The 26,059-nt window shown below is 43.3% G+C and overlaps 1 protein-coding gene across 2 annotated transcripts in view; it reads right to left on the reverse strand.

The window, feature by feature from the left end:
* Positions 1-26,059, reverse strand: part of LOC145356846 (solute carrier family 26 member 9-like) — a 91,658-nt gene that overhangs the window by 49,830 nt on the left and 15,769 nt on the right. For both annotated transcript variants that reach the window (XM_080209779.1, XM_080209778.1), the window contains exons 2-7: positions 12,683-12,835; positions 11,182-11,321; positions 6,852-6,962; positions 3,409-3,581; positions 1,810-1,974; positions 1,568-1,720 (exon numbers count right to left, since the gene is read on the reverse strand). In XM_080209779.1, the coding sequence (XP_080065905.1) occupies positions 1,568-1,720; positions 1,810-1,974; positions 3,409-3,581; positions 6,852-6,962; positions 11,182-11,321; positions 12,683-12,804 (864 nt within the window). In that variant the 5' untranslated portion in view covers positions 12,805-12,835. The remainder of the gene's footprint in view (positions 1-1,567; positions 1,721-1,809; positions 1,975-3,408; positions 3,582-6,851; positions 6,963-11,181; positions 11,322-12,682; positions 12,836-26,059) is intronic.

A 26,059-nucleotide genomic window follows, 5' to 3' on the forward strand; every position in this document is an offset into this window, starting at 1 on the left:
CCCTTACCTAACTTGGGGATATTCAATACCATTCACTTTATGATTGCTGAAAAGAGGGACATGTTCCCAAAGCTTTTCATTTTGCACTCATCAGGACAAACACAAGAATACTAGATTTCAAATGATCACAGCAATTTATGCGACATGATAAAAAATTGCTGATTGATTGCCAAATTCACTCTGATTGATTAAATCATTGGCGTGGAGCAAAAAAGAATATGTTCAAGTCTTGTGTCTTTTTGATTTGTCTGGGAGCTTGGGGAGCTTATGATTCTCCATTGCTTTCTCAACCAATTAGAGTTGATTTGGTAACCAAATCTTTCCTCCTAAGATATAAATGGCGTTTGTCTGAAATTTGGCATTCTTGCATTTGTCCTGATGAGTATAAGATGGGAAGTTTTGGCAGGCTGTCACCCTTTTTCAGCAATAATTAGGTTCATTGACATTGATAGGAAAGACATTTAGCAGGCAGTAGAATTGATATTATTCCTGTCGCACTATTACTCAGCTTCACAATTGTGCCCACCAAACTCAGTTTGTTCATCCTGCAACATCAACCCATCTGTTCAAAGTTTGGACTTCCATAGAATCATACAATCCCTGCAGTGCAGAAGGAGGCCATTTGTCCCATCGTGTCTGCACTGACTCTCTGACAGAGGATCCAACCCAGGCCCTTTACTGTAACCCCACAAGTTTACCCCACTAATCCGCCTGAGCTGAACATCTTGGGACACCAAGGGGCACTTTAGCATGGCCAATCTTGGGAGGAATAATATTAAATGTCACAGACAAAGAGCAGGAGAATAAACATGCAACAGTTTCAGGCTAACTACATCTTTTAGTCCAATCATCCCACTTATCCACAGCATTCCATTGGTTCATTTTAAATAATCCTCAGTGTTTTTATTCTCAAGAGGGAAGATATCTGGGCTTGTCAATTTTGTTCTCATGCATTCTTCCTCAAAGTTCTTCAATAAATCATATACTCTTTCTTCAATAAGTGAATATAGAATCCCAACAGTGCATGAGGTCATTTAGCCCATTGAGTCTGCACCAACTTACCAAAAGAGTATCTTACCCAGGCCTACCCCTAGCCTTTTACCATAGCAAATCCACATAACTTTCAGACACTAAGGGGCAATTTAGCATGGCCTAACTGACACATCTTTCGACGATGGAATAAAACCCACAGGAAACCCACGTAGACATGGGAGGAATGTGCAAACTCCACACCGTCTGTCTCCCAAGGCTGGAATCAAACCTGGGTCCCTGGCGCTGCGAGGCCGCAGTGCTAACCATTGTGCCATCTTTCCTGGTCCAAGCACTCAATATCAAACAAATCGTGGTGATGAATTTACTCACCAAGTCATTGCGAAACATACTTCCCCCCCACAAACCCCCCAGAGCTCCTCCCCAACCCCCAACTCCCGACCAATAGCAGAACAATTTAAATTTCAAATGAAAACCACTTATAATTTCAGAAGATGTCAAGTGCGATGACTGACCAAGACAGGAATTTATACAAGATCCAGGAAAAGATGGACTTTACTTACAAGGCTTTACTTACAAGAACAATTTCCATTGGGATGGGGAATGGAAGCTTGTGTTTAAATCTGACGTTAATCTCCTTGATAATGAAGAGGAGTATGCCAGTGATCAAAGCAAAAATCAATGATGCCACGTTGGTTTTGGGAAGGTTTTTACAGATGTCTATGAACGTCTAGTCGGAAGAAAAACAACAAGGTCAGAACAATTAAGCCGAGGCTCAGGATGAAAGATGGTATCAATGGTTGCCTGTCAGTTACTCACGTAAATTATTGCCAAAGGCCCATTGTATGCATGGATGTTCAGTCCAAAGATGTACTTCAACAATGAGATTAAGATTTGTAGCCCAGCTGCTGTCATGAATCCTCTGATGAAGGATTCGGAGAGATAGATGGAGATAAAGCCAAACTGAATGAAGCCTAAGCAAATCTGTTAATCAACAAGAGGGAGATGGCCATTCAGTGCATCTTGTTTAATGTTGTATATCATGAGGAAGAACAGAATCACAGCACAGAACAAGGCGAGACCAGCATTTACAGTCCCACTCTCATTCCTCTTAAGCTGAGTGGCTTACTCTGGCACTGCAGAGGGCTGCAAAGAATCAACTACATTGCTGCGGATCTGGAGTCAGACTGGGTAAAGATGGCAGATTTATTTCCCTACAGGGCATTAGTGAACAAGATGGACCTTTACAACAATCAATGATGGTCGTCATGGTCACCATTACCGAGCCCAATTTTTATTTCTGGATTTATTAATTTAATTCAAATTCCACCAGCTGCTTTTTGAACTGGGTCTTTCCATTGCCATTCCTGACCCGTTTTTCTGACGTTAAGACAATGAAGAGTTGGTGATGTTGGGCACAGCATTGGATTAGTAATCCAGCCTAATTCTCCAGGTACACGGATTCAAATCCCACCATGGCAGCTGGGGGAATTTGAATTAAATTAATACATTTGGAATTGATTTGATTTGATTTATTATTGTCACATGTGTTGACATACAGTGAAAACTATTGTTTCATGCGCAGTATACAAAGCATACCATTCATAGAGAAGGAAACGAGAGAGTGCAGAATGTAGTGTTACAGCCATAGCTAGGGTGTAGAGAAAAATCAACTTTAATGCAGGGTAAATCCTTACAAAACTCTGACAGAGGCAGGGAAGAAGTTGTTCTTGTGTCGGTTGGTACCTGACCTCAGAATTTTGCATCTTTCTTTCGAAGGAAGAAGGTGGAAGAGAGAGTGTTTGGGATGTGTGGGATCCTTAATTATGCTGGCTGCTTTGCCAAGGCTGTGGAATGTGTGGACAGAGTTAATGGATGGGAGGCTGGTTTGCGTGATGGATTGGGCCACATTCACGGCCTTTTGTAGTCCCTTGCGGTCATGGGCAGAGCAGGAGCCATACCAAGCTGTGATTTAACCAGAAAGAATGTCTTCTATAATGCATCTGTAGGGCCTTGGTAATGGTGACCATCATCGATTGTTGTGAAGGTCCATCTTGTTTACTAATGCCCTGTAAGGAAATAAATCTGCCACCCTTACCCAGTCTGACTTACACACGACTCCAGATCCAGAGCAATGTTGCCGATTCCTAACTGCCCTCTGCAGTGGCAGAATAAGCCACTCAGCTCAAGGGCAATGAGGGTTAGGTTGTAAATGCTGGCCTCAACAGTGACACCCACATTCCATGAGTTTTCTGCTGTCTTACACTACTCCTTTTCAGATTCAGGAATGATTTTCTTTTATTTTTCCATTATTCTAAACAGCAAGTTGAAAACAAAAGAGAAATTAAACCTATGAGTCCCTTGGCATTGAACTATGTTTCCAGACGAGTCTGTCAGTGATATGTTTGAATGGTTTACCTGTATAATAGCTGTTAGGCAGGTGAGAGTTCCTGCAATTTTCATGCGCTCCTCATTCATGACTTCGATCATGGTTTTATTTAGAGTTTCATTGAAGTGTTGAAATTTGTCAATTTTTTCCATCTGAGCGTCGACCACACTCCCGACTATAATACTCAGCACAGCGAATGTACCTGTTAACAACATAAAGGGTGGTAAGTACAACCAGCATGAGAAACATGGCACACAAAATTCTGTTCCTTGCCATTAACCATTGCCCACAGTGTTCCAGAGGCCCAGAGCCGCTGTCATGTGCTGGGAGGCCATGGATCAATAATACCCTGCGGTAGAACATTGTACCCTCCCCCATGGTGAATTTGTGAACTGGGGTGTATTTAATCAAATGAGGATGTGCCGGGTAGGACCCCTCCTCCGCTCACATTAAGTCCATAGTGTGAAGATCAACGGTTGAGTGACCTTTCTGCCAGGCTTTCATTTGAGGCCCTCATTAATGCCCACTTCGAGGCTCCATGCCGCTGCTGCTGGTATTCACACAGCTGTAGCAGGGTAGTGGGTGGGGGTGAGGTTTCAACATGTGGGGAGCGCGAGGAGCAAGCCCGTGCGGGGTTGCATATGGGCTCCCAGGGGGTTCATCATTTAAAGGCACTGATTGGGGTACCTGGCATGGGGAAGTGCCCTTAAGGAATGCATTTTTAAGCATGTTCTCTGCAGTAATAAGCAGCTCTGCGTCATTAATATTGAGGCCCCGGCTGCCTGATTAGATGTTCTTTAATTGCTGCTTAAATGGTTTAAATGGGGTTTTGTTTACTTTTAAATCTGGGCCTAATGCACTTTGTGGGAGTTTACAACCTTTGTGGGAAGAGTGATTGACAGGTCAGGTGGCAAAGTTGTCTCTTCTCTCCCAGGAGTTCTTTCACTTTCAGTTTTGGCCGCTGGCTTAGTAGAAGCTGTGTAAAATCCAGGCTGACAAGTGTGTCTCAATGTCTAAACCTGATGTTCGAAACTCAGCTAATTTTCAACTTTTCTTGCCTTCCTGGAGTGAAAACCTTGCTGTCAATAGTTTGCAGGTTACAAGCCAGAGGCCCAGCGGTGGCTCTATCTCCGCCTGGAGAGGTGCTGCAGATTCCCAGAATGGAGAAGCCGTTTCAATTCTTGAATCAAGAACTAATTTGCAGCACATATTGCAGAGCTGGAAAATCCAGCATCATGTGACTATTCTTATTTTCATGCTAAACCTGGGATGGTATATTTTATAAGGCTTTGTTGCAACAGTGCATATAGTTGTTAAGATCTACATAATATCTTGGTTTTTTTACCACCTTGTTTGTAATTGTAAAAGCTATTGTTAATTTTCTTTCTATATATTAACAGTATTATTAAATAAACTTTAAGAAGTCTCACAACACCAGGTTAAAGTCCAACAGGTTTATCTGCATTCATGAGCTTTCGGAGCGCTGCTTCTTCATCAGGTGGACTTTAACCTGGTGTTGTGACACTTCTTACTGTGCCCACCCCAGTCCAACACCGGCATCTCCACCTCTTAAATAAACATTATTTGATAAAAGCTCCCTAGTGGGTCATTTGAATCATCTCTGGAGTGAAAATCCTACGCTTACCCTATCCATATTCAAAGTGCAAAGCTTATGATCTGGGCTGACTTCATAAAGCACTTTGGAATTTCTGACCTGGATTATAACATGCGCCAGAATCTGAGCTGGTACCTGTGAGTATCAGAGCAGTTGACAGAAACATCCATCAGTGCTAACTCATTGCTCATTCTCTTACCACTTGGGCTGCTGTTACTGGGCAGGCGGCAATCATTGGGTCCCTCAAAGCAGTAACTCAGAACTTGCGAGGTCCATGGTCTCACTATTCCACAGTTTACTTATCCTGCCACATGGCAGCATTGGAAAGTGTGCATGCATGTGTGTGTGTGTGCGTATGTGTCTGTGCGTGCATGTGTGCGTTTGTGTGTGTGTGTATTTGTTTGTGTGTGTATGTGTCTGTGTGTGCGTTTGTGTGTGTATGTGTGTGTGTGTGTCTGTGCATGCATGTGTGTGTTTGTGTGCGCGCGTGTGTGCGTGTGTGTGTGTATGTCTGTGCATACATGTGTGCATTTGTGTGTGTGTGTGTGTGTATGTGTGTGTGTGTGTATAACCGTAATACCCGGAAGAAACTCACACAGATATGGGGACAATGTGCAAACTCCACACAGATAGTCGTCAAGGTTGGAATTGAGCCTTGGTGCTATGAGGCAGCAGTGCTAACCACAGTGCCACTGTGCTGCCCCTGAGGCCTTTTCCCGGGGAGCAAATTTAACTGGAAAGACCACTCGTGAGACTATAAAAAAAATTCATTCATTGAGGTGTGAACATCAGAGACAAAGCCAGAATTAATTGCCTATCCCTGAGTACAAAGGTATTGGTAAGCTGCCGTCTTGAACTGTGCAATGCTGCTGACAGGGAGGAAGTTCCAAGATTTTGACCCAGTGACAGTAAAGGAACAACAACATAGTTCCAAAACAGGGGCTCAGAAGGAAATACATTCTGATTACATCAGTGTTGCTGGAAATTGACAGCAGCTTAGCAAATAGCTGGAAGGGGGCATGTTTTAGATGTCAGAATTCATCAGAATCCTTCATCTTTGATACGTTTCGGCTGAAACATTAGCTTAACTTTCTCTTTCGGTGCTAATTAGCTAATTTGTAATTCCAAAGTTTTCTGTTTATACACCTCCCTTGTTGCTTCAAGAGTAGCGTGAACAGAGAGGGTCACTTCGTTTGCCTGCTTGGCTGGTTTGTGGAATGGAGCACAAAATAAGGTGAATGAAATCCATTGTCAAAATGAAGGCAATAGAAATAAGATCACAATTTCAGAAGAAACAAACTCAGCTTAGCTCAGTAACAGTTCTTATAATAACTCAAGGAGTTGGCTGTGAAGGAACACTGCTTTTATTGCACAAAATGAAAATAAGCACTAAGCACAAGCCTATGGTGAACACAATAGATCCCAATCAGGACTAAAATGTTAATGGACCCACTCTGGGTCTTGCTTTATACAGGACTTAATACACAAGCAACATCTGGCTGGCTAGTTACCAATCTTCAGGGAGCTTGTATTCAATGACCTCAACTGGGAGGTCAATTCATCATGCAAATCATGGAGGTTATCATAGATCCTAAAAGATATTCTTAGGAATGGTCACTGACGTGAAGTGTTAACTCTGTTTCTCTCTCCACAGTCGCTTCCAGCTCTGCAGAGCATTTTCAGCCATTTTCTGATTTTTAATTTCGGATTTTCAGCATCTGTGGTATTTTGCTCCTGGTCCATAATTTGCAATGAAAGATCGGTATTTGCTTTAGATTATATCCCCTTACAACTAAAATGTTTAAAAATGCAAGCTATCTCATTCTCAGAATAAAAATAGCAGCAAGATAGACTGACCTGGTACCATGTGGTGTATACTTCCGAGGAAGAAGTATACAAGCAGAGGGTAGAATGAGGAATACAGCCCATTGACTGGTGGAAGGCTGGCCAGCAGAGCAAACGCCATTCCTAGTAAACAAAGCATGTCGTAATAGAAAGCAGCATATTCCTATCTGACACATTAATAAACAATTGCTTCATCACTGCAGCTAACAACATAAAAAGATTTCTTCTTCCTTGACATAATTCATAATTTGCTTAAATCCTAGTGACCAATGGCACTAATGCCACAATCCTCTCTCCACTTTGAGAGCGGAATTCTTTGGCCGTGCTGGTCTAAAAGCTGGAAATTCCTGCCCGATCATCAATGGCGTTTCACATTTTCCATGAACTTCCCCTCTAAAATTTCAGTGACAAGTGGGATAGGAGAATTCCGACCCTACTGTTCAAAATAAAATGAGATGTTGCTGCAGTGGTAATGTTACTGGATTAGTAGACCAGAGGTACAGGCTAATCATGGAATCATTGAATCCCTACAGTGCAGAAAGAGACCATTTGGCCCATCGAGTCTGTATTGACAACAATCCCACCTTGATCCTAACCCTATATCCCCACACAGTTATCCTGTTAGTGATCCCTGACACCAAGGGGCAATTTAGCTTGGCCAATCCACCTAACTGCATGTCTTTGGACTGGGGACAGGGGTTCAAACCCCACCATGGTAGTTGGCTGGATTTAACTTCAATTAATCAATCTGGGATTGAAAGCTAGTTATGGATAACTATTACCTATCAATTGTTGTTTCCTAAAAAAAAACTTGTTCACTAATACCCTTTAGGGTAATAAATCTGTCACCCTTACACGGTCTGGCCTACATGTGACTGCAGACCCCATGGTGATGTGGATGATTCTTAACTGCCCTCTGAAATGGTCTAGTGAGACACTCAGTTCGAGGGCAATTAGGGGTGGTTAATAAATGCTGCGCTTTCCAGTGACATCCACATCGCTTTAAAGAATAAAGAAAACAAAATCAATTTAGACCATGCTCGTATAATGATACATCCTCCATAATTCTCAGGCTTAGAGTCCCAGTGCAGAAAGAGGTCATCTGACCCATTGAGTCTGCATCAACTCTCTGAATGTGCATCCCACCCAGGCCCTCCTCTCTTTCCCTGTAACCCATGGCTAATTCATCTAACCCACATATTCTTGGATACTAAGGGGGAACTTAAGCATGGCCAATCCACCTAACCTGTACATCTTTGCAGTGTGGGAGAAAACCAGACCACCCAGAGGAAACCCGCACAGCCCCAGGTAGAACGTGCAAACTCCACACAGACAGTGACCCAAGGCCAGAATTGAACCCGGGTCTCTGGTACTGTGAGGCATCAGTGCTAACCACTGTGCCACCATGCCACACATACTAAGGAACTAAATTGTTAACCCCAGATTTTATGGTAATTCCCTGATGTTAAAATTTTCTGTTCCTGTATATTCAATGCAAGATTTGTATTGTCAGGGTAATTTGCCAAATTGCATGTTGCGTCAGAGCATTTGTGTATGCGGGTTCGTATTGTGATTGCCAGAGACCAGCCCTTTTCCCGAGTTTAAGCGGTTTTACTTATGAACGTTTGCAAAGATTGCAATAATCATAATGAAACTCCATATAACTGAATGAAATAAAAAAATTTAAGATAGCTTAGTATAATAGTTGCATTTAAATAACATCTTATCATCGCAATGCTTCACACAATGTTTGATTCATTGAAGTATTTAGGTGTGGAGTGTTTTGGAAATGGTTCAACAAAATAATGTATAAACTAGTTTCACAAAGAGTTCTGTCCACCGGTCAGACCACAAAAAGATATTCGGGAAGGTAAGATTCTTATCAGTGTACTCGAGCCAATGTCAATCAGTTTATATATTACATGGGGCTGACAAACAGAATTCATTGCAGGTTAACAAAAGGAGAATTTAAAAGAATATCTGTTACAACGTGAACTAATAACCAAGAAGAATGTTGGAACTTGAATCTAGGCAGGGATTCGGAATTACGTGGACAACTCTTTGGTTTTGGGAACACAGGTGAAATGGCTTCCATTTGCTTCACAAAAATCTATGTTACCCCCTCCGCACCAAAACCAGAAGAGGAATTAAATAAGAGGGTTGGGTCCTGAGTATTTATCCAGCAGAAATTCAAAGTCCAGTCGATGGAGCAAAATGACATTTAAATACAGTAAGAAGCCTCACAACGCCAGGTTTAAGTCCAACCAGTTTATTTGATATATCAATAAACTGGTTGGACTTAAACCTGGTGTTGTGAGACTTCTTACTGAGTTTACCCCAGTCCGACGCCGGCATCTCTACATTCAGAAGGGTAGCGGGGGCATGATGGTTTCCACCTCTGGGTTCTTAAAGGTAGCTCTCAAATTTTCCTCCATTCAGGGATTCTCCCCTGGGATGGGAAAAATGTAGACGTAACTCTGCGATTTAAATCAGGTAAGAGAGAGAAACCAGGAAATGATAGACCTGCCAGTCCAATGTCTGAGGCGGGGAAGTTATTGGAATTTATAATTAAGGACAGTGTGACTGAGTGTTTAAGGAAATTTGAGCTGATCAGGGAGAGCCAACGTGGTTTTGTAAAAAAAAAAGTAGGTCACGTCAAACCCTTTTGATTAAATTTTTTGGAGCATTGGACGGGGAATGTCTATAGATGTCATTTATCCGGGCTTCCAGGAAGTATTACATAAGGTTCACATTAAACAAAAAGCAGCCAGCTCAAATTAAGGCATATTAAATAGAAGGTGAATTATTGAGCTGGTTGGCAATTTGTGTTAAGACAGCTATTAGGGAGGAATGGCCCGCTCTGGATTTATGGGCACCCAGTGCAGTGGGGGGCGGGAAGGTGAGGGACCTCCTCATGAATCTGTGCCTGGGCCTAGCCAAATACATTATTAACAAGATCAGACAGTGGGTGACCGAGGGAATCGTCTGACCCGAGTGCCTGCCACTCTACCATGGCTATATTCACAGCTGAGGGTCCCTGGAGAGGAAGCGTGGTGTCGAAGGGCACCATCGAGGTCTTCCAGGCTGATTGGGCACTGCAGGGGCTGGAGTGTATTACTAACCCCTTTCATCACATTTTGGTTTAATGTTTTAAGTTTCCTTTCCGTTTTGTTTTGTTTCAGGAGGCTCCCCCCGATTTGGGACTTGCCTTTCTTACTTTGCCCTTCAGTTTGTTTGCTTTTATTCAATTCCTTTACCAAAAGGAATGTTGGGAGCGGTGGATGAATGCCATGGCTTTAGTTTGTGCTTAATAATAAATACTCAAATCAGAAGGAAGCAAGTCGTGGCATCCCACAATGATACATGGCCTCGCGTATTCACTGGATGGTGTTGGCTTTTCTCTCCGCAGATGTTGTCAGACCCGCTGAGATTTTCCAGAATTTTTTGTTTTTGTTCCGGATTTCCAGCATCTGCAGTATTTTGCGTTGATTTGCTCTGTTGGAGGGTCGATGCAGACTTGATGGGCTGAATGGCCTCCTTCTGCACTGTAGGGATTCCATGGAACTATGATTTGCAGTTCTGGGCACTGCACTTTGGAAAATGCTTAACAGGTTTGGAAGGAGTACAGCTTCACCAGAATATTACCAGTGCTCAGAATATTAGATTATGGGGAGCGATTACATCAACTAGACTAGTATTCTCTGGAATACAGATGGTTAAGGGATGAGCCTTTTTATGGTTTTGAACAGAACTGACAGACTCAGAGAAGCGTTTTCCATTGTTGGAGAGTCCAGGGTAAGGCGACAGAATGAAATGGGCTGCACAGCAGAAAATCCTCTTACAGAAATGGTGGTGGAAGTGTGGAACTCTCTCCCACAAAGAGTAGAGGATATTGACTCAACTAACAGTTTACATCTGAGATCAGCAGGTTTTACCTGGCAAAAGTAAAGGAATATGGAGCCGAGGTATGTAGTAGGGTTTGGAAAGAGAACCTCTATTGACTAGTGGAACAGGCAGAAAGTTTGCTGAGTGACCTGCTCCAGTTCCCATCTTTCTCTGCTCTTGCGTGGTTTTGATGTATTAAAATATCGAATTCAATGGGATCTCATCATAATTAAAACAGTGACTGGCTCCTGTTGGGAAACCATTGTATAATAAAACGGGGAAGATGTACACCTTGCTAAAGGAAAACAATTGCAGGAAACAAAGGTTTTGGATGTTGGGTGCCGTGAGTTTGTTATCACAGGATTGAAGTCCAGAGTTTTTATTTGTATTTTTGCTTTGCCAGTTCAAAGTCACGTGAATGTTTCTGGACTTCAGTTGAAAGAAGAGTGTTTCTTACCTTGAGGGACTTGGATAGTCCCAGCACTGATACCAGAAATGATATCAAAAATGAGGCTCTTCTTGATGTTGTATTTTGGGAGCCATGCGATGATTGGGAAGAACTGAATGAGAAGGGCTTTGAGTCTGGCCGTAGAGCAGCTAGGAAATAGCAAAGAAAAATTCAGACCTAATGCAAAATTTGACGGCATGAAAATTGTTTAATTATGCTTCTAGGAGCAACTGATCCAAGATTCCTCTTTTAAAAGTTCTGAATTTCTTGAAGGCGGCACTATATTTTCATAGAATATCTATAGTGTACAAGGAGGCCATTTGGCCCATTGAGCCTATACCAACAACAATCCCATCTGTAATCCCATATATTTACCCTGCTAATCCCCCTGACACTAAGGGGCAATTTAGGGCCAATCCACTTAACCCTCACATCTTTGGACTGTGGGAAGAAACTGGAGCACCTGGAGGAAACCCAGGGTGAATGTGCAAACTCTGCATAGACATTGACTCAAGTCAAGAATTGAACCCAGGTCCCTGGCACTGTGAGGCAGCAATGCTAACCACTGTGCCACTGTGCTGCCTATTGGATGACCATATCCAAACTATTTTAAGATGAAGAGTTCTGGAGCTGTTTCATTTTGGAATAAAGAAATCCAATTTTTCGCCCCACCTCAAGTTGCTGACTCATGGCAAGATGTAGCCCCAAATTAGGTTTTGTATACAAGTGTTCATTGTTCATGTATATACGTAAAATGGGTGGCATGGTGGTATAGTGGTTAGCACCAAAGACCTGGGTGAAATTCCAGCCTTGGGTGACTGTGTGGAGTTTGCACGTTCTCCCTGTGTCTGCGTGGGTTTCCTCCGGGTGCTCCAGTTTTCTCCCACAGTCTAAAGATGGGCAGATTAGGTAGATTAGTCATTCTAAATTGCCTCGCAGTGTCCAAAGGCGTGTAGGTTGGTAGATTCTCTACTTAATATAGTCTTTGACAATGCCATCAGACCAGCATACCAAATAGGGAAATGTGACTGAGCTCTATTGTAACCTTATCTCACATACTTGCCAGCTGAGTTCATCAGATGGATGATACGTAGCATAAACCTTGACTGATTGCCTGCCTCTCTCCCAATGCCACTGGTAGTGTCCTAGACATCATCTCATAGACCAGGGATTAGACCTGTGACTGTCCTTGTTTTTTTTGGTTTTGAGAGTAACCGAAGGGAGGACATGCCAACAGAACCAATGGTTGTATCCATGCTGTAAACCTCTATGACTTCATATAGAGACCAAACGCAGGCAACTGGGACTAGCTGAATGGTACAAACTGGGCGACATGGACGTGTTGGGCCGAAGGGCCTATTTCCATGCTATAATCCTCTATGACTCTATGACCAAGAAGGCAAACATTCAAATTGATCAAAAAACTCAAGTAACTAAAGAATGATTGCTAATAGTACCAGAGAAAGATACAAACATTCGAATTAGCTCAGTAGGATAGTGGCCATTTTACCTGAATAATTTCTTTGCTTTTTGTGAATGGGGGTAACTCCTGATTTTCTTCTGATATTCTTCATCAAATTCAGGAATTGAATAAGCCGACCGGTCGACGATGTAACGCGGGCGGAAATGCATCGTGCCTTAAACGCTGGATGGATAGATATACCTGGAATGTAGATAACAAGAAACAAATCAACAAGACTTCAACTCTTTGGGAAGGCTACAGATTTGGCTTATAGAGGGTGACATTTAACTTGGTTGGTAATGCACCATTTGCCAGGTTCCTTTTCCTTGTTGCCTGCGACCAATTTCACCCCTTGCAATCTTATTGCAAAAGTTGCATGACATTCACAGTACCGGAACAGGTCACTCAAGCTTCCAGGTGTCAGCCTTGGCTCAGTTGCTGGCATTCGTACTCTGTGTGTTCACATTCCAGTTCGAAATAGTACTTCATTTTTATTCATTCATGGGATGTGGGCGTCGCTGGCTGGGACAGCATTTGTTGCCTGCCCCTGGTTGCCCTTGGGAAGATGGAGGTGAGCTGCCTTCTTGAAACCCTACAGTTCACTTTCTTGACTGTAAAGCCTTTCGAGATGTTTTGTAGTTACGAAAGGCACTATGGGAAATGCTTTTATTCAGTCCAACTGGTCCATATTGGTACTTATCATCCTCCTTCCACACTTGCTTCTCTAACCCTCTAATCTTCTATCCCTTTCTCCCTTCTGCATTCACCTGACTTTCCCTTAAGTGCCAAAAAATGCCATTCCATTCAACCCCACTCTGTTGTAGTTCCAAAACAAGTCATGTTAGCCTCAAAATGTTTATCCTGCTTCCTTCTTTACAGATGCAACGAGGACCACTGAGTTTATAGCCTCCATGAAAGGGGACAAAGTAGAATTGGTCGAGAGCTTCAAGCTTTTAGGTATCTAGATTACCAACAACCTGTCCTGGGCCCCCCAGCCCGATACTATAATTAAGAAAGCTCACCAATGTCTTTTCTTTCTCAGAAGACTAAGGAAATTTGTCAAGTCAGCTATGACTCTCACCAACTTTTACAGATGCACCATAGAAAGCATCCTCTCTGGTTGTTTCACAGCTTGGTATGGCTCCTGTTCTGCCCAAGATCGCAAGGAACTACGAAAGGGTCATGAATGAAGCCCAGTTTATCATTCAAACCATTGACTCTGTCTATTCTTCCCGCTGCCTCAGAAAAGCAGCCAGCATAATTAAGGACCCCACATACCCCAGACAAACTCTCTTCCACCTTCTTCTGTCAGGAAAAAGATTCAAAAGTCTGAGGAAACGTACCAACTGACTCAAGGACAGCTTCTTCCCTGCTGCTGTCAGACTTTTGAATGGACTTACCTCTCATTAAGTTGATCTTTCTCTACACCCTAACTATGACTGTAACACTACATTTTACACCCTCTCCTTTCTTTCTCTATGAACGGTATGCTCTGTCTGTATAGCACACAAGAAGCAATACTTTTCACTGAATGTTAACACGTGACAGTAATAAATCAAATCAAATGAAATATCAGCGCTGCCTGTTTTTATTTTGGATCTCTGGCATCCGTGACACTCAGCTCATTTTGCTATTTATCGCAGAATCATAGAATCCCTACAATGCAGAAGGAGGCCATTCGGCCCATTAAGTCTGCACTGACCACAATCCCACCTTGGCCCTATCCCCATGCATTTATCCTCCACTGACATAAAGGGGCAATTTAGCTTGGCCAATCCACCTAACCCTCACATCTTTGAACTGTGAGAGGAAACCGGAGCGCCCCTAGGGAACCCACGCAGACACAGGGAGAATGTGCAAACTCCGCACAGACAGTCACCCAAGTTGGGAATTGAACCCAGGTCCCTGGTGCTGTGAAGCAGCAGTACTTATAGCAAGGAGTGACACAGTGTTAGCACTGCCTCACAGCGCCAGGGACGCAGGTTTGATTCCCGGCTTGGGTCATCTTCTGTGTGGAATTTGCATGTTCTCCCCATATCTGCGTGGGTTTCCTCCGGGTGCTCTGGTCTCCTCCCACAGTCTGAAAAACATGCTGTTTAGGTGCATTCACCAAAGCAAGTGCTGGAATGTGGCGACTAGGGGAATTTCACAGTAACTTCATTGGAGAGTTAAAGTAAGCCTACTTGTGACACTAATAAATAAACTTTAAATAAACTGTAAGTTCCACATTTAAACACTGCCTGGGTAAAGAAGTTTCTATTTTAATTTTATTTGTAGGGTGTAAGTGTTGGGGATGTAGGTGAATTCTGTCACAGCGATGGATATCAGTACTAACATTCAGCAACATCAATCATTCTCAGATCTGGTCCAGTGTGGAATAGAGATATCTCAAGATATCTTCAAAGTGTTCTCGTGCTTCAGAGGCTACCACTTTTGCTATCTAATGGCCTCTTAGAGTGAAATTGGCCATACCATATAATGCAGGTGATTTCTATCCAGTTGAGCAGCTTGTATTGTTGATCTGTACCTATTAGGATAAGATTGTTCTTGTTCCACATGATTTCACACCTTACTACTGGCAATCCCTGTACAACTCTTTAGCTGATGACTGCCTCAGCGATTTAATGTGATCCGTCACCCTTGAGTACAGTGCCAAGTAAGTAGTAATCACTTTTATTTTAATTTGTAAATTTAGCACACTAATACATGTTGTAAAAGGCACCCTACATAAAAAGTCCAACCCCGGTACTAAGAAGTGTTCAACAAATCTTCTCATGTTTCACTGTATTACAAATCTGATGGGCCAGTGGTAATAATTCTCCCTCCCATAAAGGTTTGGCCAGAAATGTAAACATCAGGATACATCTGTGTCAAAGTTTAGCATTTATGTTACTCCTACAATACAGTGTTTTATACAATGCTCCCTGCTCAGAAAGCTACACATCTGAATGGACAGAAAATCATAAACCATGGTGCCATGGGGGTGTGATATGTGGAACTATATCTGGTGTGCAGAGTTTCTTTTCAAACCAATAAGACTGACGTTAATGGAAATTGTAACTATTATGATGGCACAAGGGCCAGGGGGGATTATCCCCATCGGATTCGTGGAGTACAAGCCAGATTATAGAGGGAATGGAGGCTCATTCAATGGGAAGTAGCCAACATGCGTTTTTAAAACCTTTACTCTAGAAGGACTTATGTTGTAGTCTGGAGGTGAAGATTACCTGACTCTAAGCCACAGGTGCGGTCCTTTGCTTTGGCGTACAATAAAGGGTGTTGGTATCAGGAAACTGGCATTGACTGGATTATTACATTGGCAACGAGGATAATTTTTTAAATCTCTATCTTTCCCTCTGGACAAGCTCTGTAAATCAAGACTCTTCTCCAGTAAGAAAAAGCCATTGCAAGGTCAAAGTTCGGAGCAAAACACTAAAGAAACACTTGGATGTCTCAGAACCAGGGAGTCCTTGTCTGAGGAGCCCCACCACTGATCATGGAGATAGCCACAGCCAGTGCTAGCCCTCAGCTTGAAGCTGACTCCACGTTGACACCTCCAGGTAGTCAAAGTATGGACTCAAAATGGAAGCTGAGGAAGTGGGTCTCTGAAGAAGAACTTGCATCCTGTGATGTTCCCTCTGGAAAAGAAGGTCCCCTGTTGGATTTACACTGCCTGACCCCGCCCTGCCTTCAATGGACTCTGACTTAGCACCAAGCAATGAAAAGGACCTCCTTGAAGTGGAGGTGCTGGGGGAGATGCGGACCTAAAGGGGGAGGGATGTTATGATGTCAATGAAGGCCAAGGGGGAATCATCAATAAGTATGCCCATGGGCTTTGTGGAGTACGAGCTGCTTTATTGACTGAGCGAAGGGAAGCTCACCCAATGGGAAGCAGCCAATGAGGGGTTATGAAGCAGTTACTCTACCCCGACTGTTGTTGTAAGTCTCAAGGTGAAGATTACCTGACTGTAGGCTGCAAGCATGGCCCTTTGCTTTAGTGCAGAATAAAGGGTGTTGGTATCGGGAAACCAACGTTAGGCTGTATTACAACAGCAACCATTGAGGACATTTTGGCTTTGTGTGAAAGTATAAAATGGCTGATGGTGTTATACATAGAAACAGGAGTAGGTCTTCTTGCCCCTTGAGCTTGTTATGTTGAACAGTGAGATAATAGCTGATCTGTGACCAACTGCACACGCCTACCTTTGCCCCATATCCCACAATATCTTTGACCAGCTAACATCTCTCAGTCTCAGTTTTAGAATGATCAACTTATCTGGCATCAATTGCCATTTGTGGAAGAGAGTTCAAAACTTCATAAGTTCATAAGATATAGGAGCGGAATTAGGCCATTCGGCCCAACAAGTCTGCTCTAGTATTCGATCATGGCTGATATGCTCCTCATCCCCATTTTCCTGCTTTTTCCCCATAACCCTCCAATGCATTACCAATTAAAAATCTGTCTAACTCCTCCTTAAATTTACTCACTGCCCCATCATCCACCACACTTTGAGGTAGCGAATTCCACAAATTCACAACCCTTTGAGAGAAATAGTTTCTCCTCAACTCTGTTTTAAATTTGCTACCCCTTACCCTAAGACTATGACCTCTTGTCCTAGAATGCCCCATCAGTTAAAGCATCCACTTCACATCTACTTTATCCATCCATACCTTGTGTCATCTTGAGCACCTCACTTTGATCTCCCCTCATTCCTCTAAATTTCAGAGAGTATTGGCCTAAACTGTTCAATCTCTCTTCATATGACAAACCCCTCATCTCTGGAATCAATCTAGTGAAGCTTCTCTGAACTGCCTCAAATGCCACTACATCTTTCCTCAAATACAGGGACCAAAACTGTGCACAATACTCCAGGTGCGGCCTCACCAATGTCTTGTACTCTGTCCTACACTTTGTGTGAAGAAATGTTTCTTAGTTTCAATCCTGAAAGGTTTGCCTTTAATAGATTGGCCCCTTGGCCTAGTGGTAACAGATTCTCTAGTTCTACACTAGCAGTTCCCATTAATATCTTAATCAAATTGCCCCAAAAACCGTGTGTAATTATTCATTGTATTTTAGCTCTTGGAGTCTCATTCTGGGAAATGTGTGTTACATCACCTCCAAGGCAAATACATTCTTCCTGGGATGTGAGACTAAGTAGCTGTAATGTGCTTAGATGTTAATTGTACATTCATTTATTTAATTGTATGCAGTTTATGTGTATTAATCAGGGTTTCACAGGAACCTATAAATATGGCACTTATTCAGCCTGCAAGGTGATTGAGTTAGCAGATGTATACTTGCAAATAAATGTAAGACTCAGAAAATATTAACTCCTGTACTATTGTTCCCTAACAGAGTTTCCAGAAGAGGACATTACAGTTGTATAGGGGGTAGGTGACACTACTGTTTTGGTCTCTTTATTTAACAAAGGATACAAGCGTTTTTGAAGCAATTCAGAGATGGTTCACTAAACTGAAAGCTGTGATGTGGGGAGGTTATAAGAACATAAGAACATAAGAAATAGGAGCAGGAGTAGGCCATCGAGCCCTTAAGGTTGGACAGGTTGGGCTTGTATCATTGGTGTTTGGAATCATAGAACCCTTACAGCACAGAAGGAGACCATTTGGCCCATCAAATCTGTACCAGCACAATACCACCCAGGCCCTATCCTCGTAACCCCACATATTTAGCTTCTAATCCCCCTGGCACCAAGGGGCAATTTAGCGTGGCCAATCAACCTAACCTGCACAGCTTTGGGGTGTGGGAGGAAACTGGAGCACTTGGAGGAAACCCACACAGACGCGGGGAGAATGTGCAAACTCTACACAGACAGTGACCCGAGGCCGGAATTGTACCCGGGTCCTTGGCGCTGTGAGGCAGCTGTGCTCAACACTGCGCCACTGTGCCACCTCAAAAGACTGAGGGGGGAAACTTTTCGTCCCACCTGCCACGGAAATTGTAGTGAGCAGGACATGGACCATGCACTCCCCTACCCCCAATCTCCCACACTGCTGAGGGAATCAGGCAGCCATCCAGCAGAGCACAGTCACAATCTCTCCTCTAATATTAATGTTTCTGAGATTCAATTTTCCTGATGACACAGGAGTACGGTTACCAAATCCACCATGATGTATTGTAGGTGGCTTTATCATGTGAATACATGCTTCCATCTTTTCAGTACTGTTATAACTAGCTGCAAACAGAAGTGCCCAAAGAAAATGGAACGACAAACATTTAAAAAATTCCCCAGTGGTTTATTTTTATCCGGGTTGCTTGCAGCCTTCAATTCCTGAATATTCCGGAACGTTCCTGGAGGACTGCTAATCCTACAGTGGAGGTGAGTCACACACTGTCTGAATAATTAAAATTAGTCTCACACACAAGATTAATCGATCTTAAAAGAAAATCTTTGTTTTCCCCTCCACTTCTCCAAAATACGGAACATAGATGTGAAATGTGGCCCAGTCGGTCACACTCACTCCCTCATTAACTTATCCTGACTGATATTCCCCTGCAATACTGGGTTGAAGTCCCACAGCACGGACCCTAGGCACCTTAATCCAGGTCTAACGTTCTAGCCCAGTACTGAGGGAGCATAGCATTATTGGAGGCATTGGGTGGCGGGGGGGGGGGGTGGGGGGGGGGGTAGTTTTCCCACTCGTATCGGCAATCATAGCGGGCAGGGTGGAATGGACCATGCAAATATCTCGGGCAGGATTTTCCGATTTTGGGGCAGGCGTGTATGGAAAATCCCGCTCCCCATCGTTTGGATCAGATGTGAAACCAAGGTCCTATCCACTTTCTGGACGATCCCGTGACACTATTTTGACGAAGAGCCATAGAGGCTTACAGCATGGAAACTGGCCCTTCAGCCCAACTTGTCCATGCCGCCTCTTTTTTTTAACCCCTAAGCTAGTCCCAAATTTCCTGCATTTGGGCCACATCCCCACATCCCTCTATATATACCCATCTAACCATCTAACTGTATGAATGCTTTTTAAAAGACAAATGGTACCTGCCTCTACTACAACTCTCACAGCTTGTTTCATACACTCACCACCTCTGTATGAAAGGACTTCCCCTCTGGACACTTTTATATCTCCCCCTTCTCATCTTAAACCTATGCCTTCTAGTTTTAGACTCCCCTACCTTTGGAAAAAGATGTTGACTATTGAGCTGATCTGTACCCCTCAACACCCCTAAGCCTCCTACGCTCCAGGCAAAAATGTCCCAGTCTATCCAGCCTCTACTTATAACTCAAACCATCAAGTCCTGGTAGCATCCTAGTAAGTCTTTTCTGCACTCTTAATTTAATAATATCCTTTCCATAATAGGGTGACCAGAACTGTACACAGTATTCCAAGTGCAGCCTTACCAATGTCTTCTACAACTTCAACATCCCAACTCCTGAATTCAAGAGAAGGGAAGTTGTCCCCAGTATCCTGGCCAATATTTATCCAATCAATATCACTGCCTGGATATTATCAAGTTGCCTTGTGTGGGAGCTTGCTACATGCAAATTGGCTGCTACATTTCCCACACCTCAAGGATTACATCATCGGCTGTAAAGTAAGTAAGTATCTCTTTCTTTTAAGTAGTGGGGAAGTTGGTTTAATTATTCTATGCTGCCTAATCTTACAGTTTCCACTCTCACTGCAAAATTTTATCATTTCATTAAGTAGCTGGAATTCTCCGATCTTGGCTGGTGGTTGGGATTCTCCGGTCCCACCACTGTGAATGTAGGCTGGAATTCTCCGATCTTGCCCGGTGGCTGGGATTCTCCAGTTCCGCTGCAGTGAATGTAGGCTGGAATTCTCTGATCTTGCCTGGTGGCTGGGATTCTCCAGTCCTGCTGCAGTGAATGTAGGCTGGAATTCTCCGATCTTGCCTGGTGGCTGGGATTCTCTGGTCCCGCTGCTGTGAATGTAGGCTGGAATTCTCTGACCTTGCCTGGTGGCTGGGATTCTCCAGTCTCGCTGCTGTGAATGTAGGCTGAAATTCTCCAATTTTGCCTGGTAGCTGGGAATCTCCAGTCCTACTGCTGTGAATGTAGGCTGGAATTCTCGACCTTGCCCCGTGGCTGGGATTCTCCAGTCTCGCTGCTGTGAATGTAGGTTGGAATTCTCGACCTTGCCTGGTGGCTGGGATTCTCCAGTCCCGCTGCTGCGAATGTAGGTCAGATTTCTCCAACCTTGTCCAGTGGCTAAGATTCTCCGGACCCACTGCTATGAATGGTGATTGAGTTCTCACTGGCAGCGGCAATGGGATGTGAACAGCTGGAGAATTCTGGCCAATATTTCCCCCATATAATTATTTTCCAATGGAGGTCAGATATTGTCAAAAATGGGCTGAATGAAATTTTTTCAATCTTTTATTATCAATATTTTGAATAGATAGACAAGTGAAAATTCTATTTAATTCCTCTGATGCAGTAGAGCCTCACAACACGCCTAAAAACTGAGCCAGTCCCTGTAGTTTATAAATGATCAAATTCCTCTTTTCTTTATTTACTAGCATGTTGTCTTGAAATTTTTACCATGTTCCAAATGGAAATTGATTGTGTTTTTTTTTTAACCTGTTCCCTCTTAATTTAGCTGGTGTTCTGGGATGCAAATTTTCATCTTGAATCTCTTGAACATAAGTAAGCCCGGATCTGGCAAATTTGACAGTGGAACATCAGATTCGCCACATGCCCAGGCCACTGTCAAATTTGGACATTACAACTATCTGAAATTGAGTGTAGCGCTCATTTCAAAGTTGACTGGTTTGCAAAATTGGCTCAAATGAGGCAAAGTTTGTGTTAATGCAAGTTGCACTTAGGGTGGAATTTTCTGGCCATTCACACCGGCGGGATCTTCAGGTCCTGCTGCAGCGAATGGAGACTTGGCTGAGCGCCAAGTTATCTTAGAACTTGCCTTAACGCAGAGTCAGGGTGAGCAGGAATGACTTCACATTAATTTTGCAGCCACTCTTGGCTCAACACACCTTGCTTCCCAATTGTCCCCCTCTGCACCTACAAGGTATCAGGGCTTGACCGATGAGCTAAGTGGACCCAATTGACGCAGATAATTCGCTGAAATTATGGTGATCAGACCTGCAGGTCATTGGAACTTACAGAATAATGGAAGACCTGGATAAAGTGGATGTGGAGAAAATGTTTCCAATAATAGGAAAGCGTAGGATCTGAGGGCACAGCCTCAGAGTAAAGGAACAACCCGAGATGAGGAGGAATTTCTTCAGCCAGAAGGTGGTGAATTTCTGGAATTTACTGCCACGGAAGACTGTGGAGGTCAGGTTATTGATTGCATTTAAGTCACAGATAGATAGGTTCTTGATTGGTAAAGGTTATGGAAAAAAGTGGGAGAATGGGGTTGAGAAACATGTCAGTCATGATTGAATGGCAGGGCAGATTTGATGGGCTGAATGGCCTAATTTTGCACCTACATCTTATGGTCTCTCCTCAGGCTTGACACAGGACACACCTCTCCATTCCGGCTATGCCCAGTTTTGGAGTCGAGTGAATTTAGGCACCTCTTACTTAAACTTGAAATATGCTCAAAGACTTTTAAATTGTCAAATAAAACCTGACTTTAATGGTCTTTGATATTACCCAATCCAGTTAATAACCTGAGGGAAAATTCTGTAAAATTGCTCTCAGCCCTTCCCGAAAGATAAATAAAGCAAAGCTTCGGAGTTCGTGACTAATTTTATATTCAGCACCACACACCCAAACCCAATGTCTTGATTGTGACCTAAACTGTTGACAACAATTTTTATTCCTTCCTGGTGTCCACTGCCCTTATCAGTGACGCAGAGTTTCACAGAGCTTTCTACATATCCTAGACAAGCCATTGGACTCTTTCTCAGTCTCCAAAGATGTGTAGGGGTCAGGTGGATTGGCCGCGAAAAATTGTGCCTTAGTGTCAGGAGGGCTAGCAGGGTAGATACATGGAATTACAGGGATAGGGCTTGGGTGAGATTATTGCCGATGCAGGTCTGATGGGCCAAATGGCCTCTCTCTGCACTGTAGCAATTCTATTGCCACTATTTTATAACTTTCCTCAGGCAAAGCTTATAAAGTCCTGCCCGAGGGCAACAGAGAATTCTGTTCAGCGAACCTCGCCCGCCTCGGAATTGCGGCAGGTGAGACAGTATAATTGTAGCCTATGATTCTATTCAATGATTCTATAAAAACCTGTAGTGATGTTTTAATCACCCAATATATCCCAGTCAAGAACACATGGTAGAACCAACATATCCTCAATTGGAAGAGTTTGCATAATTGCCCCCTGGCTGGTAGTCTTTTTGAGTCAAATTTTTACCACCAGCACTTTGGAGACTCTTGCTGTTTAAAATCAAATTACTGCAGATGCTGGAAGCCGAAACCAAAAGAGAAAATGCTGGAAAATCTCAACAGGTCTGGCAGCATCTGTAAGGAGAGAAAAGAGCTGACGTTTCGAGTCCAGATGGCTCTTTGTCAAAGATAAAAGGCATAGAAAGTGGAAGATATTTATACTGCAAGATGAGGGAATGAAAGATGAGCCATAGCCACAGAAACTAGGGGAAAGGCTGCTGATGGCAGTCCATAGAGAGAACAAAGGATGTGAATGGACAAACGGTAGATAAGCTAGTGGCTGTGACAGCTGAAGACGTTGGAAGAGGTGGGGGTGAAGATGGGGCAGAGATAAAATGTAGAAAAGGAGAAGCGGGGGGAGAAAAGGAAAGGGGGATAAAATAGGGGGAAAGAATGGGGCAGGGAAGAGAAATAAAGAAAGTCAATAAAGAAATAAAAGGTATAGAACAGTTAAAAATCAAATAAACTGAAAATAAAGGAATTGAGGTGGGGTAGAGCTAATCATCTGAAGCTGTTGAATTCGATGTTGAGACTGGGAGGTTGTAAAGTGCCTAGCTAGAAGATGAGATGCTGTTTCTCCAGTTTGCGTTGAGCTTCACTGGAACATTGCAGCAAGCCAAGGACAGACATGTGGGCATGGGAGCAGGATCATGTGTTAAAATGGCAAAGCAACAGAAAGGGCAGGGTCCTGATGGCTCACAACCGAAGATGCTCAGCAAAGCAATCACCCAGTCAATGCTTGGTCTCTCTGATATAGAGGAGACCGCATTGGGAGCAGCAAATGCAATGGACCAAATAGACTCTTGCTCTTGTTGATTACACTGACAGCAACAACACCAATATGTTACCTTATTATTTACTCCGAGTCTGGGGTTACTAGCTCCAAGACTTTTTTTAAAGACTTACCATAGCAAAGAAAAGTCCATTGTAGTCAGATAGACATGGGGAAACACACATTATTTGTGGGGATATTATACTTGTAGTTGTAGTTATTGAAGTCATGTTGAATATTCCTTCAAACTACATAATTAAATGAAATAAATCAATGGATTATGGAAATACACAGTAGGACAAAGCAGGAATATTGTGGGAATATCATCATCTCCAGGTTGCACACCATTCTAACTTGGGCATTTGCTGTTCCTTCACTGCCACTGAATCAAAATCCTGAAATTCCGTATGTAATGCCATTGTGGAAGCATCATTACCATACGGGGTTGTAGAACTTCTGGAAGAATCATAGAATCTCTACCGTGAAGAAGGATCCCAACTAGTCTGCACTGACTCTCCGAAAGAGCATCTTACCCACGGCTTATCCCCATAACCTCACATATTTACCCCCCTAATCTTTCTAACCTACACATCTTAGGACACTAAGGGGCCAATTTAACATGGCCAATCCACCTAACCTGCACACCTTTGGATACCCCACCATCACCTTCTCTAGGCAACTAGGAGCCAGCATGCTCCTTATCCCTCAACCAAATAACTTTTAAAAACGTATGAAAATGGATCTTAATATTAAAATTGTCCCACATAGATCCTTGGTGAGGCTGGTGAAGGAATGTGGAATAACTCTTCTGACAGACCAAAGCAAAAATTGATGGTAAATGATAAGGTTATGGATATAGGGTAGGATTTCCTGGTTGTGCTGGAAAATTCCATCCGAGGTCAACGGACCTTTACTTATGCCATCGCCTGCCCACTAAGATTCTCAAGGCAGGCAGGATGGGAAAGTTTGCGTCATTGAGCCATAGAGATATACAGGACTGAAAAAGCCCCTTGGGCCCAACCATTATGTCTACACCGGACAAAGGCAAAACAGCCAACTATTCCAATCCCCTTTTCCAGAACATGGTCCAAATGCCTTGGCAGCGCAAGTGCAGATGCGCATGGATAATGGAACTGGAACGGCTAATGATTAAAAGAATGTCAACCGTTTTTGTCAAAAGTAGGGCGAAGAAAGAAGTTTGAGATGAAATGTCACAGCTTGGCTCTGGAGAAGCAGTAGCTGCTCCAACGTAAATGGAAGCAAAGTGGAGTTTAAAGGAGAAAAATTGGAGAAGATGGGTGCAAATATATACTTGCACCCACCTCATTAGTGAACACAAAAGGTGTTCATTAATAGGAATTTTACAGCAGCCGCATGGGCTGTAGCCATTCCCCAAAATGTCTCTGCCTAGGAGCTTTTCTCACCATGGGGTGATTCCATACTTAGTCCTGATTAGTCACTTAAGCTAGTTGACCCTTACTCTGCTGTGTTGCCCTTAAAGAGGCAACCACCACAGAGGGTAAGGTTTGACGTTGAAGCTGGACTGTGCTGGGTGATATTAGAATGAGTATATTGATACTTCAGTATGACATTTTTCTGATATTGGGTATTAATGTGCTTGAAAAATTAGCATCCATGGAATCCCTACAGTGCTGTGGGAGGCCATTTGGCCCATCAAGTAATCACTGACCACAATCCAACCTAGACCCTATTCCTGTAACCCCACATATTTACCCTGCTAATCTCCCAGACACTTGAGTCAATTTACCATGGCCAATCAACCTAACCCGCACATCTTTAGCGATCGTTGTTGGGGGCAGCATGGTGGCACAGTGGTTAGCGCAGCTGCCTCACGGTACCAAGGACCGGGGTTCAATTCCAGCCTCTGGTGACTGTCTGTGTGAGGGTTTTCATGTTCTCCTTGTGTTTGTGTGGCTTTCCTTCAGGTTCTCTGGTTTCCTCCCACAGTCCAAAGATGTGGATTGGCCATGCTAGATTGCCCCTTAGCATCAGGGGGATTTGCAGGGTAAATATGTGTGGTTATGGGGATAGGGCCTGAATGGGATTGTTTCAGGCTGGATGAGCTGAATGGCCTCTGTAGGAATTCTATGAAATTGGAAAGCCAAACATAATTCAGTGTGATCGTGCTAAGATCAGACAGTGAAATTTTAGCCTCAGTGCCACTTCACAGTTTATTTATCCATAATATTTTCCCGACATGTCTTTGCCTGGCCTATGCTCTTGTGCCTGCCTCCCATAACTTGCCTTTCTTGGCCTATCTTTATTCTTTTCTGGCTG

This window comes from Carcharhinus amblyrhynchos, chromosome 22, assembly GCF_965287045.1.
Source record: "Carcharhinus amblyrhynchos chromosome 22, sCarAmb.v2.hapA, whole genome shotgun sequence".
Lineage (NCBI taxonomy): Eukaryota > Metazoa > Chordata > Chondrichthyes > Carcharhiniformes > Carcharhinidae > Carcharhinus > Carcharhinus amblyrhynchos.